This window comes from Strongylocentrotus purpuratus, unplaced genomic scaffold (genome assembly GCF_000002235.5).
Source record: "Strongylocentrotus purpuratus isolate Spur 01 unplaced genomic scaffold, Spur_5.0 spur5_scaffold_1, whole genome shotgun sequence".
Classification (NCBI taxonomy): Eukaryota; Metazoa; Echinodermata; class Echinoidea; order Camarodonta; family Strongylocentrotidae; genus Strongylocentrotus; species Strongylocentrotus purpuratus.
In genome coordinates this window covers 23346889-23360706 of record NW_022145594.1, presented here as the reverse complement: position 1 = coordinate 23360706, position 13818 = coordinate 23346889, and the positions used below count along the sequence as shown (strand labels likewise).

The window sequence follows — 13818 nt, the reverse complement described above, 5'->3', positions numbered from 1 at the left end:
TTATCACTGTCACTACATTTTCAGATGATAATCTCTGGTTTTAAAATGCTTTAAAAACTATTGGATAAACATTTGCCCAGCGCGAGGTTAAACAATGTCTGGCCAATTTTTGTCAATACATTTTAGACCAAACCTTGGCAATTACAATGTCCAATTATGGTCAAAATAAAGATGAATTACTTCAAAATGGGTGAAATCATACATGTTGGGTTGAAAGGAAAATGCCTGAAATTAGTTGAATACATAATTACCCCTGTGTAAATTTTAAAAGCGGTTTCTGAAACATGCATCACCATTTCTCATACCTGTGGTTTCTGCTGACCTGCACGCTGTTTCGTCCTTCCTATTAATACAGTCATAGAACCAATTACAAACGAAGTAATCGGGAATGCACTTGTCACCGGGTCCACAATCAAATACATTCTCCGCGTCGCATGGACCTAAAAGGGGAAGATAGTTTCGACAAATCAGCACGATATATGTGTTGGTACAGTGAAACCTGTTTATAAAGACCACGCAGGACAACCCATTGGAGACAAGAAAATTGGTCTTTATACGCAGGTGGTCACTAAAGCAGGTTTGACCGTACACATATTTTGCAATTGAAAACAATATCCAGTTAAAGTTTATCAACAGATAGATGTTGACAGAGTCACACATAGGCCAATCAAACTGGTTTGCTGCTGATCGCAATTTACCATGAAAGCTGCCATGACATATGAACTTCAAGCATAATATCACCAAGTTTGGATGGTATTGTAAATTCATCTTGGCCCTATTTCATAACACATGTAATCATTAACAAGGTAAAAATGGTAACTGTTATAAGCTACTGAAATCAATGCATGTGATTGGCTGACAGCAGATTTGTCAAATAATTTAGCATTTTTTATTCACAAGAAGTTTTATTGAAACAGGGCCCAAATGTGATTGAATAAAACTCACAGTCAAGTTCGTCATCAGAGTCAGGACAATCTTGGATGTGGTCACATTTGAATGCACCGTGGATGCATGAGCCATCTTCGCACATATACTGATGGTTGCCTTCTACGCACTCTCCTGTAAGGTGAAAGAAATCATATCTAACATTTACTATCTAAATATTTTATTGATTTAATGCAATACAGCGAAACTTGTATATTAGGACTGCTCAAAGCTCTCAAGAGGGACATGAAAAGCAATCTTTATATATAGATGCTTTATAGAAAGGTGGTATCTGTGCTCAGGTTCTTTTCTATTTATCCATCTAAGTATCTTCTCCACGTTTGGAGGTTGATTGCAACATCTCTCCATTTCACTCTATCTTCTGCCATTCTGGTGCACTCTTGCAGTTTTAGTCCACTCCAGTTCTCTTCCCAGTTGATTCTGGGTCTCCCTCTCAGTCTAGTTCCTTCCACTCTTCCCTACAATACATCCTTTAATAGGCTTTTCCTGAAATTTCCCTGAATACCAACTCTGTGCACAAGTTGAACAGAGATGGGGACATTACGCATCCCTGATGTACTCCTCTTTTGATTTGTGTGTAACTTGTTATTTCATTGTTAAGTTTGATGACAGCTGTCTGCTCCCAGAAAAGTTTAGATATGAGACGTATGTTCTTACCACCCAGATTAATTTTGATCTTTTAGTACACATTTATTTTCATTGAGACACGTACACTATCCAATATTGAGAAAGAATTTTGAAGGGAAATAGAAAAGGTGGCATTTACAGACTAGTAATACTCCAAAAACTCTTCTTTTCTCTCTATTGTGTACGGTGTACTTTTCTCATCTGTTTCAGATAAAATTCATCAGTCTCTTTCTTCATCTGTCTCTCATTTTTCCTCGGCCCATTAACCTTTTTTATCATCGTGCAATACTTTTTTTTTATTGAGAGCTGTGTGGTAAGTGTATACTATGATGCTGCTTTTAACCAGGGAGGTGAGACTATAATCTCACCTCACTGTTTTAACAGCGGTATGTTATGTTTTTTTAAATTTTTATCAATGTTATCTTCTGTTACAATTGTTACCAATGTACAGAAGTCATCTGTTTATGTTACTTTTTCATTCTATTTTAGATGTTTTCTTATTTTTTCAATCGGTATAGATATTGCATTTTAATTGTACTTTAAAAACATGTACTAATTCGGTCTGTGACTTTGAGTCTTCTTTTAATAGACCGCGATTTAATTTAATTGGATGGAATTGAATTGAATAGAGGTGGTCCCTAAGCAGGTTTCACTGTATATGATTTAAGAAGTAAAATGTAAATGGACAGTCCGACAGTACAGTATGACGTGAAGTACCTCTTCACAATGGATTCTAATTTTTTGGAACACCAACATTTCCAGATCTGACGGCCTCAGTGCCATTCGTTTCTTTCTTGGCATCCACTGTACCATTTATTTGGTAAAAACTGAATTCAATATAGTAAGTGCTGTTTACCATTATATTTTTAATGCATGAAGACATGTTCTTCGTTTTAGTTATCACTGTCAATATACATTTTATAACCTTATTTCATGTGTTCTTGTATTTTACTGTTCATATGACAATAATAGGCTTCGGACTTTTGCCCCCCCCCCTTTTTTTTAAAGCCCATCTGCACTAGTTTGGCCAGGGGGGGGGGGGGGGGTAAAGACCTCCCTGCAAGGACACTGACAGGTGATTATCTCCAGGCGCGTATGCAGTGGGAGGGGGAGGGATTTGAGTGTTGACCCCCCCCCCTCAATTTTTTTATGTATGTGATTTTTGATGAAACGGCCCCCCCCCCCCCATTTCTTTTTTAATTAAAGAAAAAAAAAAAATTAAAAATAAAAAAATATATATATATATATATATATATATATATATTTTTTTTTTTTTTTAACCAAAGGGTGACCCCCCCCCCCCCCTGGTTATTCAGCGGCTGGCTGAGTCGTTGCAAAATTTTTGGGACCAAAGAGGCGTTGCGAAATTTTTGGCCGATTTAAAAATGTTAAACCCCCCCCCCCCCCCCCCCCTTTAACAAAATCCTGTGTACGCCACTGGTTATCTCATCGAATCAGCTCTCAATTAACATGAGAAAAAGGGGATCATGGGGGACCAATGGGCACCGCTTAGGCATTGTTTTCTATATGGAGACATCAAGTAGCTACAAGTACGGTGGAGCTTAAAGAATAACATCGAAAGTGAATTGAGTTAAAATGAATAAAACCAAAACTGAATTAAATTGAGTTAAAATAAATTAATTTGTACATACCTGGAGGAGGTTGACTTGCACAAAAGCCTTCGTCCTCGTCTGCACCATCCACACAATCCTCATAGATACCATCACATGTCCAGTAGCTGGGGATACATTGCCCATCGCTGGGGCATTGGTATTGCCCTAGAGCACAGGGAAGCGGCATGTGTGCTATTGAAAGAATCAGGCATAAAAGATAAACTCTAGTTTGGGTAATATGATTGCATTGTGAAAGAAAAGGTGTGGAATGGATTAGAAACAGTTGATCATGTAGCATGTAATTATTGGTGTGCACTGCAAGGTTCTGGAGTCATCAAAATCATAATAAATTTGGCCGAGTCTTGGTAAAGTAACAAGCACTGTACACAGGAAGCTATATATGGGACAACACACATGGTGTCGGGGCTAGTACTGCCTTGATGTCCTTGTCTTTCTATGCTCCTTACTCAGCCAGTATACATTTTCTTCCAAAATTGTTTGGCACATGTCATTTATATGTAATGTTGAACATTCAGTGTAAGTTTCGTTTGATTCTGTGAGAATTAGTTGTTTTTTTTTTTTACCAGAACTGGAGTTTATCTTTAATAAAGACTTGTTCAGATATGAAGAATTAAGTATATCACCACAAGAAAGCCGCCGCGGTTTTTGTAAAATGTGTAAATAAATGCTAACTGAGAATTAAGGTCCAGGGCGTATTCACTAAGCTCTGTGCTATAAGATATACAGTAATGTGAGTATCTGACGCATATTACAATTTACAACATCAGTAAAAAAAAAAAAAACTATTTAAAAAAAAACTGCTGGGGTTTTGCCGCGTCATATCTGAACACAGCCTACAACAGATGCATCAAATTGGCTGATTATACTACAACGGTTACATTTGAAATTGAGATTTTCAGTCTAAAGTCAGTAATTCCTAATTTCGTTAAAAGAGTATGCAACAATATTTTTCCAAAATCACCAGAGTTACAGTCATTGTGATACTGTAGAAAGCTTTTCAAAACAAAGTATTCTGAGCATATGGAACTCTTTTTTTTATACTATTCTCTATAATTTAGAAAGGATCCTATTTTTGTTTTACTGGTTCCCTTTCCCCATTTTGAACTCTCCCTTTGCAATCTTTTCATCATTTTTCTTGAATCGCAAGTATATTCTCATCTTTTTTAAAAACATTTGAACAAGCGAAAAAAACATTATAATATAAAGCATTACAAAAGAAATGGTAGAGAAAATATTCGCATTCTGTTTTAATGATTACAATCCCAACATGTAGGAATACGAGCCTCGCAATTTTGTGGATGAGGGAGGGGACGGGAGGAGAACTTGGGGTTGGATCACCCCCCCCCCCCCCAAATAACATACTACTGTTATAAAAGTAGTCTCTGACTTACAAGATGGCTCTACAGCATTCAACTCGACTTGAAAGCCACGGCCTCCGGGATAAATTCCGGCAAAGAAAAACATCAACGCCGCGTTGGTTTGAATTGCGTGCATTGTACTAACATCAAAGCGGTAGTAATAAAACGCAAGATCGATTATTGGCAGGCCGTGATCAGTTCCATTTGCGAAGTTCAGCCATGAGTCGAGGCTCAGGTCGAAATCAAGAAAGTTGAGTTGGATAATATGGTTTGGGTTTTCCGTGGTGACAGCCCAGTAACTGTTGACATGTGCAGGGTATGGGTTAGGATATGTTGGAGTGCTAACCAACGTTGACGTTCCTTCAACGAGGACAATGTTTTCTGTCAGGTAGAAACGCAAAAAGGATTAAAAATAAATAATGATAATGATTATGGTATGATAATGATAATAACAGTAATGATAATAATGATAATAGTGGTGTTTTTAATAGAGGTCATGTCTGGACAATTGCCACACCTGAAGATCCATTTTTATAACGCCGCGGCTTTACCATGGCTGCCATTGAATTATACATCGAGTGAAGGCTTAATTCAAATGAGCTAGATTTTGACTGATTTTGTCCGCTTTTAGAATATTTCTGAAAATATTAAATTTGATTACGAGATGATCATGATAAAACTAAAGACCCCAACAGATTGTCATTATTTCTTCATATTCAAACATCATGCTTTTTTTTAAAATCTACATCTTTTCCACTGGAAAATGTAGCTTTGCATAATTGCTTAACAGCCAGTGATACTTTCAGTTCATTGGTACAAATCTTTCATTTTGGAATTATCAATATATATGCACCATCAGACATATTTGAAAGGAAAGCTCTGTTGGATAACAAAAGCATAAACCGAGAGACGAGAGTGGTTCATCAATGGACGTTTAACGATCATCCGATGAAAGATAAGAAAGTTATTACATTAATATCAAAGTTATTGATTAAACGCAACTGTTTGATGTATTTTTTGAGGACATCCTGCATCAAATCTGCATCAAAAAAACTTGTAAATGATTTGTCTCATTTTATATTTCGGAATAATTATTTAAGAATGGGAAGAACAATATTATAGCATTATTACATGAAAGAGATGATAAAAAGATTTATTTTGAAATGCTATCTTTCGGAAAGTCAGCTCAAGGGCATTTTAAATGTGTCTCGTATATATCATGTTCGGGTTACGTAATACGTCATTGCCATGTTCGCACATACAATGACCTTTAGTCAGGCATTAATCTTCCTTTGCCACACTCAGCCCAGGTGATGTAAATGGGTAACTGGCAGGAATTAATTCCTTGAAATGCTAGAGCGCTGTAATAGCAGCTAGGCTAAAGTCAGGGTAATAATTAATGCACCTCGGAATAGAATTTCTAGATAGACGGCGCTATAGAGTACCGAAGCTGTCAGCTGTGACGTCATAAAAATCTATTTTTGGAATTTCTCAATTTTTTCTTCATTTTCCGAAAGAGCATCAAAAATAATGTCCAAATGTTGAAAACCAATTGAATATGTTAAGTATTGGCTGATATATATGACCATCTGAATGAATATATTTCCTATAGGAACTCAATGTTATATGCTGTGGCTCCTAACCATTAGGAGCCAGAGCATATAACACTGAGTTCCCATAGGCAATCTTTCGGAGAATGAAGAAAAAATTGAGATATTCTAAAAATAGATTTTTGATGACGTCACACTTCACCACTCTATAGAAATGTCTATACCTCAATTATTATTATTATTAATGGGTGACACACAAGGGTTCTTCGAAAGTTCAGTAATAAAGAATTTTGGGGTGAACAAATTTGTTATGGGTGGTGTAAATGTAACATTGACGTGCACATTTTTTAAACTTCGAGGACCATGTGAGATTGTGGGTATACAGTTAACAACTAAATTATTCATACCCTTACCCTTTTCCTTTTTTTGAGCATGTCAAAAAAGCTTACATCTAAAATTATTCAACAAAGGCCCTAATTCAACCTGTCCACCTTTCTTTCTTGAGTCACAAAAAACACTCAAAAACCATCAAATTTGAAAGGGGTATGAGTAATTTAGTAGTTAACTGTAGTTTGTGAAATCTTACCTATCTCTTCTTTTCCACAGCCGACCTCATCATCCATGTCTGGACAATCAAAGTAGAAGTTACATACAAAGTAGTCTGGTATACATTTGCCGTTCCCGCACATGAACTGTCTACTCGTACAGGCACCTGCGAAGCGAAAACATACAATAAATGGGCACATAGTTTATGTATGAAAGCATATATATATATATATATGTACCTATGTCTACATATTTGACAGGAGGTATAGACATTGTTTTTTTTCATGTCCTCACAGTTGTTTTTAATCATGATTCTAACTCATTGGCCCGAATTCACACAAACCTTGGTTTGTAACGCGACAAAACGCGTCATATGACGCACATTAACCTATAAGTTTGGCGACAAACTGGTACAAACCTTGGTTTGAAACGCGTTGAAATGCGCCATATGATGCACATAAACCTAGGTTTGGTGACAAACTGGTACAAACCTTGGTTTGAAACGCGTCATATGACGCACATAAACCTAGGTTTGTCGACAAACCTGCTTTGTGAATTTGGGCCATAGATTATAACTTCTCTAACTTATGCATGCATGCAGCATTCATGAGGATCCAGCTGAGGCATGCAGCCTGCCATTTTTTAATAACTCACCTGCGCATGACAAAGGAATTAATTAAGAAAGGTCAAAGATTTTTTAATCCATCAATTGAATCTGGTGTCACACAATCACGACACTACACATCTCCGTGGCCTCAATGCACAGGAGTTCTAAGCTAGGGATACGTGTTCGATTACCCATTAAAACATTTCTTCAACATTTGCATAGAGTCTAGAGGGAAGACAAGCAACCATTTCTATCTAATTTACTTTCCCATTAAACATAAATAAGAGTATCAAGTCATGATAGATTTGATGATTCTAAAGGAAGCGTTCTACTACAACGTAATAATGGGCGGAGGATTTTATTTATGAAAAAAGAGAGGGGGGAGGGGGTCCTCATACTCGAGAAATAGAGGTTCACGCCTATTTCGTATATCCTAAATTAATCTGAAAAACATGAAAAACATGAAAGAAGGAAGCAATAGATGTCAGATAGTGCCTTTATAGATGGAAAAAGAGTTAGTGGGGGGGGGGGGGACTTTTGTATACTTAATGGATGCCACTTTGGTGTGTTTTATTTTTGGTGTTGTTGTTAAGGGCCGGTTGTGGCTTACCACAGTTGAGCTCATCCTCTCCCATGTCACAGTGATCGATGTAATCACACCTATCTGCTTCATCGATGCATGTACCGTCATTGCAGCGAAACAATCCTTCCTTACAAGGATCTCCTGATGGGAAAAAAATGAAACATTATATATAAAATTGATGCTATTGATATTTGGAGATGCTAGATGTAGATTGATATTATCAAAGATTTTTGGAAGACGACATGAGTTTGTCAAAAAATAAGGTGTAAAGCTAGGCGCCTGTATGAAGTTATCTACCGTAATGTCTCAGATCCTCATTACGGTAGATAACTTCACACACACTTTGAACATGACGAACAAAGAAAGAGGACAAAATATACAGTTCCTCAGGTAGACAAAGAACATCCCTTCAGTAGCTATTATGTAAAAATGTGTAGAACAGGTGTCACATGCATATTCACCTGTTCTACACATTTTACATAATAGCAGTGAAGGGATGTTCCTTTTTTCTACCTGAGGAACTGTATATTTTGTCCTCTTTCTTTGTCCGTCATGTTCATTATGACAGGCGCGCGCTCGCCCGAAACCCACCATCGGTATGCACTTATAATGTGCAGCTCTTTGCCGTGAAACCTGTGAAAAAGTGTATATTAATATCAACGTTTTTCCAAATATTCTCAAAAAATAACAAGAAAATGGACACGCAATAGGTAATAAAATTAACGACTTTTAACTCATGATCTTTACTTAAACATTTCATGAATATTTACTTCATTTTGGAATTGGGTATGTTTTAGTGGGGTATGATCCACACTGGAGTTACGGGTCAAATTTTGGATAGGCTTCTGAACTAGCGCCGTTATTTGTTTACGGTTAGCATGGCATGGTTAGACTTCAAGTTCATGCATTGAAGGAGTGGTTGATGGTAACTCCAGGGATCGAGCTCCGACGCCGACGAAAGCCGACGAAAGACGACGGCGTCGGAGCCCCGTCGGAGCTCCCTGGAGTTAGGTTGGTGGACTCTCTATGCTTTGCTGGAGTGGTTGATGGGTAGCATGTCAATTTGAATTACACGTAAACTGACAAGAAAACGATAGAAAGCAAACCCCCCCCCCCCCCGGCAATCCACACATGCACTCATATAATATACGACAAAAAGGCATGTGAAACCACATAACAATTATTTATTTTACTCACAAGGCCGTCATCAAATGCAGCTGAGAATGAGAATTGAACGAGTACGCGCACCCTAGTCTAGAGCTCGCGATATATCGTAGTACGCAACGTAACGGTGCGCCACCCCACCACAGATCGCATAGCGCACGTGTACGAGCTAGGGCGCAGCAAATTACAGGGGATTCCCCGATATGATTTCAAAAATGGGCGGGGCTACAGGATAGTTGACTCTATCACTGGGACCACACTCATTTTTATTCTACTAGTAATTTGATTTTGCCAGCAATTTTAAAGATATGATATGATTGGAGTTGCTGATTATAGCTATAGCTAAACCTAGTCTGGATTCATGAATTTTCAAACGTAAAGGTTGAGATTGCAGATTGATATTATCAAAGATTTTTAGTATATAGACGTCGCAGGTGTATGGTGATTTGTTTGATGGAGTCATGAACAGCCTGTGCAGTATCACATACACACGCACACAATCCATACCCGGATACCCCCACACCTTATTAATCAGTTTATATTGTCATAGAACCGAGGACGTACGTCCTCATTTTGCGAGTGGTTGTACAGTTCTTAATTGTGTGTGTCCTCGGTACCCTACCGTGTACCCAAACACCCCCACACACATACACATAAGCACACACACGCGTACACACGCACAGAGGCATTGCACACTCTAAAAAAATGTTGGGCAAAAAAATGCCAAATTTTTACCAAACATAATTATGAGGGCAATTGTGTGTCCAACCAACTATATATTGGGTCATTATAAATTAAAGATTTTGCATGATTTCACCAGTGGTGGATAAAATGAAAATACCCAAGTAACCCAACTTTTAACAAACAACAAACTTACCCAATAAGAAATTCACCTAATTCTCATCATTATGTGTAGACACTAGTTGGGCAAATTATTTCAGCGGTAACTACAGTACATGGTTGGTAGAAAATAGTCCAATTGTTAGACAACATTTGCTCAACATCGATTTGCCAAGTAACACCTACCCAATCATTTTTGTTTACCGTTCATTAGGTAACCTCATAAAGTAAATAATTGGGACAAAAATAACCCAATCATAGGACAAAATTAGCCCAACCTATTCGCACTGTAACATTGGCATTCAAATTCAAATTCAAATTCAAATTTATTCATGTTTCCAACAAAACATTACAAATCAATTATAAGCATTTAAAACAGATTTAAGAAATACATGTTGGAAACAGAGGGGTCCACTAAAAAGCAATGCTTGTACAAGTGTGGACACCTCAAATGAAACTTAGGAATAATGAGTAATTAAATTATCTAAATTATCTAATATGTAACTACAAAAGGAACTATAAAATAGGGGAAATAAAAGGGGAATGCCAATTTGTCAATAATAAAAAAAATCCCATTACAGACGTTTTAAAGGCAGACAGATTAACAAACATAGAACACGGTATGATACATACCTGGCGTTACAGTATCTGGTAGATCCACGCCATTGACGTTTATCGGAACACCCACTGTAAACAGAAAAAAGAGATTTTTTTTTTTTTATAATTCAATGTTGTTTTCTTGGAATGGCTCCATTTTTTTGCTGCTCCCTCCAAAAATAGGTCTGTGATTGCATTTATGTAAAATCATGAGCGAAAAAAAATACCTACAATCTGGTTGTCATTGATGTACATGTATTACATTTATTTAGGGCGGAACGTGGTAATTTATCGAACTTATACGAGGATCATAATTATTAACAGTGATAAAAAAAACAAATAACAGCCAGTATTATGAACACACTGTAAAAAAATAATAGTCGAAATAACTCAATAAAATTGAGGAAAAGAATTGCCTTATTTTTATTAAGTAAATATTACCTACGGCATCTTAAGTAGAATTTACTTATTTTGCTGAATAAATTTTTACTCAGTTAAATCGAGTTACATTAACGTAAATAATTTAAGTGTTGTAATCATTTTAGATAATTAAAAAAAAGCTATGATAGGATTACATATTGCACGATTTAGTAAAGTAAATTCTACATGGAAAAAATACGTACAAATTACCAATGAACAAATTCTTTTTTACAGTGCAGCCTAAGTAATGAAATTTACCAATTCGCTAATTTACAAATTAACAAATTTACAAATAAACAAGTTTACACTGTTGGAATTTAACCTTTTGATTTTTGGCCGGCAAATGGGAGATAGTACCTGTAAACTAAAATAGAAATGATTAGAAGAAAACAAATATTACCCTTGTTTACTTCAACGGTTACATCTGAGGACCCAAGTTCAGCATTATTGGAAAGAGATGTCATGACAGCTTCGTTGGTGGCAGCAGACACCTGATTAGCTAATAACAGTTGAAGGTCTGTAGCTGATGTGTTGTCTGGATCAGTATCCGTAAATAAAGACGTTGCAATATCACCTGAGACCATGATCATTGCATCTACAACGACACTCCCTGGACTAGAAGTAGAATAATGATAATGATACTTATATTGAAGGTAGTAGTAGTACAACCTCCACTACTTCTACTTGTATAATAATATGAATAATAATGATAATAATACTAACATAGCACTATTGATTATAATACTAATAGTGAAGGTAGTATTAGTAGTATGAGTAGTAATATTAGCAGTAATAGTAGTAGTAGTAGTAGTAGTAATAGTATTAGTAGAAGTAGTAATAGTAGTAGTAGTAGTAGTAGTAGTAGTAGTAGTAGTAGTAGTAGTAATAGTAGTAATAGTAGTAGTTGTAGTAGTAGTAGTAGTAGTAGTAGTAGTAGTAGTAATAGTAGTAGGAGTAGTAGAAATAGTAGTAGTAGTAGTAGTAGTGGTAGTAGTAATAATACCACTTCCAATACTACTACTACTACTACTAATAATAATAATAACAATAATAATGAAAACAAGAAGGAGAAAAAGAAGAAGGAAAAAAAGAAGAACAACAACAACAAGAAGAAAGAATCATATCAATTAATGAATATGAATAAGAAATAGAAATAATATGGAGAAGAGGAGGAGGAAAAGAAGATTTAAATAGAAGAAGTAAAACGACTTTTTCAAAACATAAATGCTTATCCGCAAAAATAAAAGTATTGCACAAATAACGAAATGTTTTTAGATGACTATGATCACATTTCCATTATTTGTAACTGCTACTGCTGTAACTAAACATAAAACTGTTCCAAAAGAAGATCTATGATAATATTGATTATGCGAATGAATACTGATTAACACAATTATCTCCGTGTTTCAACGATCTGTGGATATGCAGGGTTTTTTGTACCATGTTTTGTAAACTATGAAGAGGTCTCTGAAAATTTACCAAACGGTGTGTTTACTACTACTAATAATAGCTAGTTCTTATATAACACTTTTCAGGACCGAAGGCCCTCTTTAAGCGGTTTACAGATATATATTTATTACCCGGTAATCAGATTTAGGCTTCCCGCACACATGTATGCACATTCTTCACTCCCTGGGGAACATTCCAGCCAGGCGTCATTTTTACAAGAGCAGACTTGCTAATCTAAGCACATTCAGCTTTCGCATCCTACCGGGTACCCATTGAACAACTTGGTGGAGAGTGGCAAATGTAGATCAATGTCTTGCCAAAGAACATTAGTGCCGCGGTGGGACTTGAACCGCGGACCTTGTGATCCACAGTCCAGTGACATATCCACTTGTCCACGACACCTCTAGGTGATAATGATATCATAAAGCTTTCATGGCACTGGCTGCGGTCACTATCTTGAGCCGACCGCAAACCTTGCAATCTCGATCTCTGCAATCCGGGTTTAATTAAGCACAATTATTACACTAGATATTGTAAATAAGATAGTAAACCAATAGCATTTGTCTTTAAATTTACATATACTTATTCCTAAGGGACATGAATAATAAATGCAAGAAGAATAGAAATACCTCAATCCAGTCACAGTTACATTTGTCACAAATCCACCAAGCTGATCATCATTCTGTAACCCGTTCATCATCTGAAAAAGAAAGAAATCATTAAATTGTGATTTTGAATTATTATTTGTAAATCTAATCTTGTCTACAGAACCCCCCCCCCCCCCCATCAAGGTTAATTTATAGAATATTCGTGTATACACACGCACATATATATGTATGGAGAATGAAATTATCAATGCATGCATCATGAAATTATAGCAGGAAAATGTTAAGAAAGTATAGTCCGAGAACAAAAAATAGTATAAAACACCAGTCAAAACACTGAATCGCTTGACAAAAAAAAGCAAGATCCTTAGAATGCGCTCCAAAAAGAAATCTCTTCCCCCCCCCCCTCCCCATTTTTCACATTTTCCCCATTTCCTTGATTAATTCACATCTCATCACTACGTCACGCTCTGTTAATAACTATATCTGCTGCTACGTGGTTCAGTGAGCATATTTACAGTATATTAAGGTGATGAATGACGTTTCATTTATTCCAAGGTACATGAATTTGAAGTATCATTATTCCAAAAATGATATTCAAAAGACATTGATCACGAAAAATAACGATCCCTTTCGTAAAAGAATCTTTGAATAGACTCCCTATTGTTTTTTGCTTTTTGTTTGATATTGGTTGTTTGAACATTGTGTCTTTTTATTTCATACTATATATTGCCTGTTATTGCTGATGGAAAAATACTGCACCCTTTTGAAGACAAGAATAAATATATTATCAAAAAGTATGCCAAGGTGACTGTCAACATAAAAGATGGTAAAAGGAAAATAAAACTGGAATCCTATGTTGATGTCATACAAGTATTGCTTTTGACAATTTT

The 13818-nt window shown here is 36.2% G+C and overlaps 2 protein-coding genes across 2 annotated transcripts in view; both read right to left on the bottom strand.

The window, feature by feature from the left end:
* LOC577692 (low-density lipoprotein receptor-related protein 2) overlaps positions 1-7988 on the bottom strand; it is an 83996-nt gene extending 76008 nt beyond the window's left edge. Inside the window, exons 1-6 of the mRNA XM_030977833.1 lie at positions 7878-7988; positions 6701-6826; positions 4598-4945; positions 3225-3377; positions 946-1059; positions 306-440 (exon numbers count right to left, since the gene is read on the bottom strand). Coding sequence (XP_030833693.1) covers positions 306-440; positions 946-1059; positions 3225-3377; positions 4598-4945; positions 6701-6826; positions 7878-7902 — 901 coding nt within the window. The 5' untranslated portion in view covers positions 7903-7988. The remainder of the gene's footprint in view (positions 1-305; positions 441-945; positions 1060-3224; positions 3378-4597; positions 4946-6700; positions 6827-7877) is intronic.
* A 762-nt stretch (positions 7989-8750) lies between these two features.
* Positions 8751-13046, bottom strand: LOC115918444. The gene is made up of 4 exons (XM_030978622.1): positions 12950-13046; positions 11272-11486; positions 10488-10541; positions 8751-8884 (listed from the first exon to the last, which is right to left on the bottom strand). The coding sequence occupies exons 1-4, from the start codon at positions 13018-13020 to the stop codon at positions 8751-8753; spliced, it is 474 nt and encodes a 157-aa protein (XP_030834482.1). The 5' UTR covers positions 13021-13046.
* Between the last annotated feature and the right edge of the window lie 772 nt (positions 13047-13818).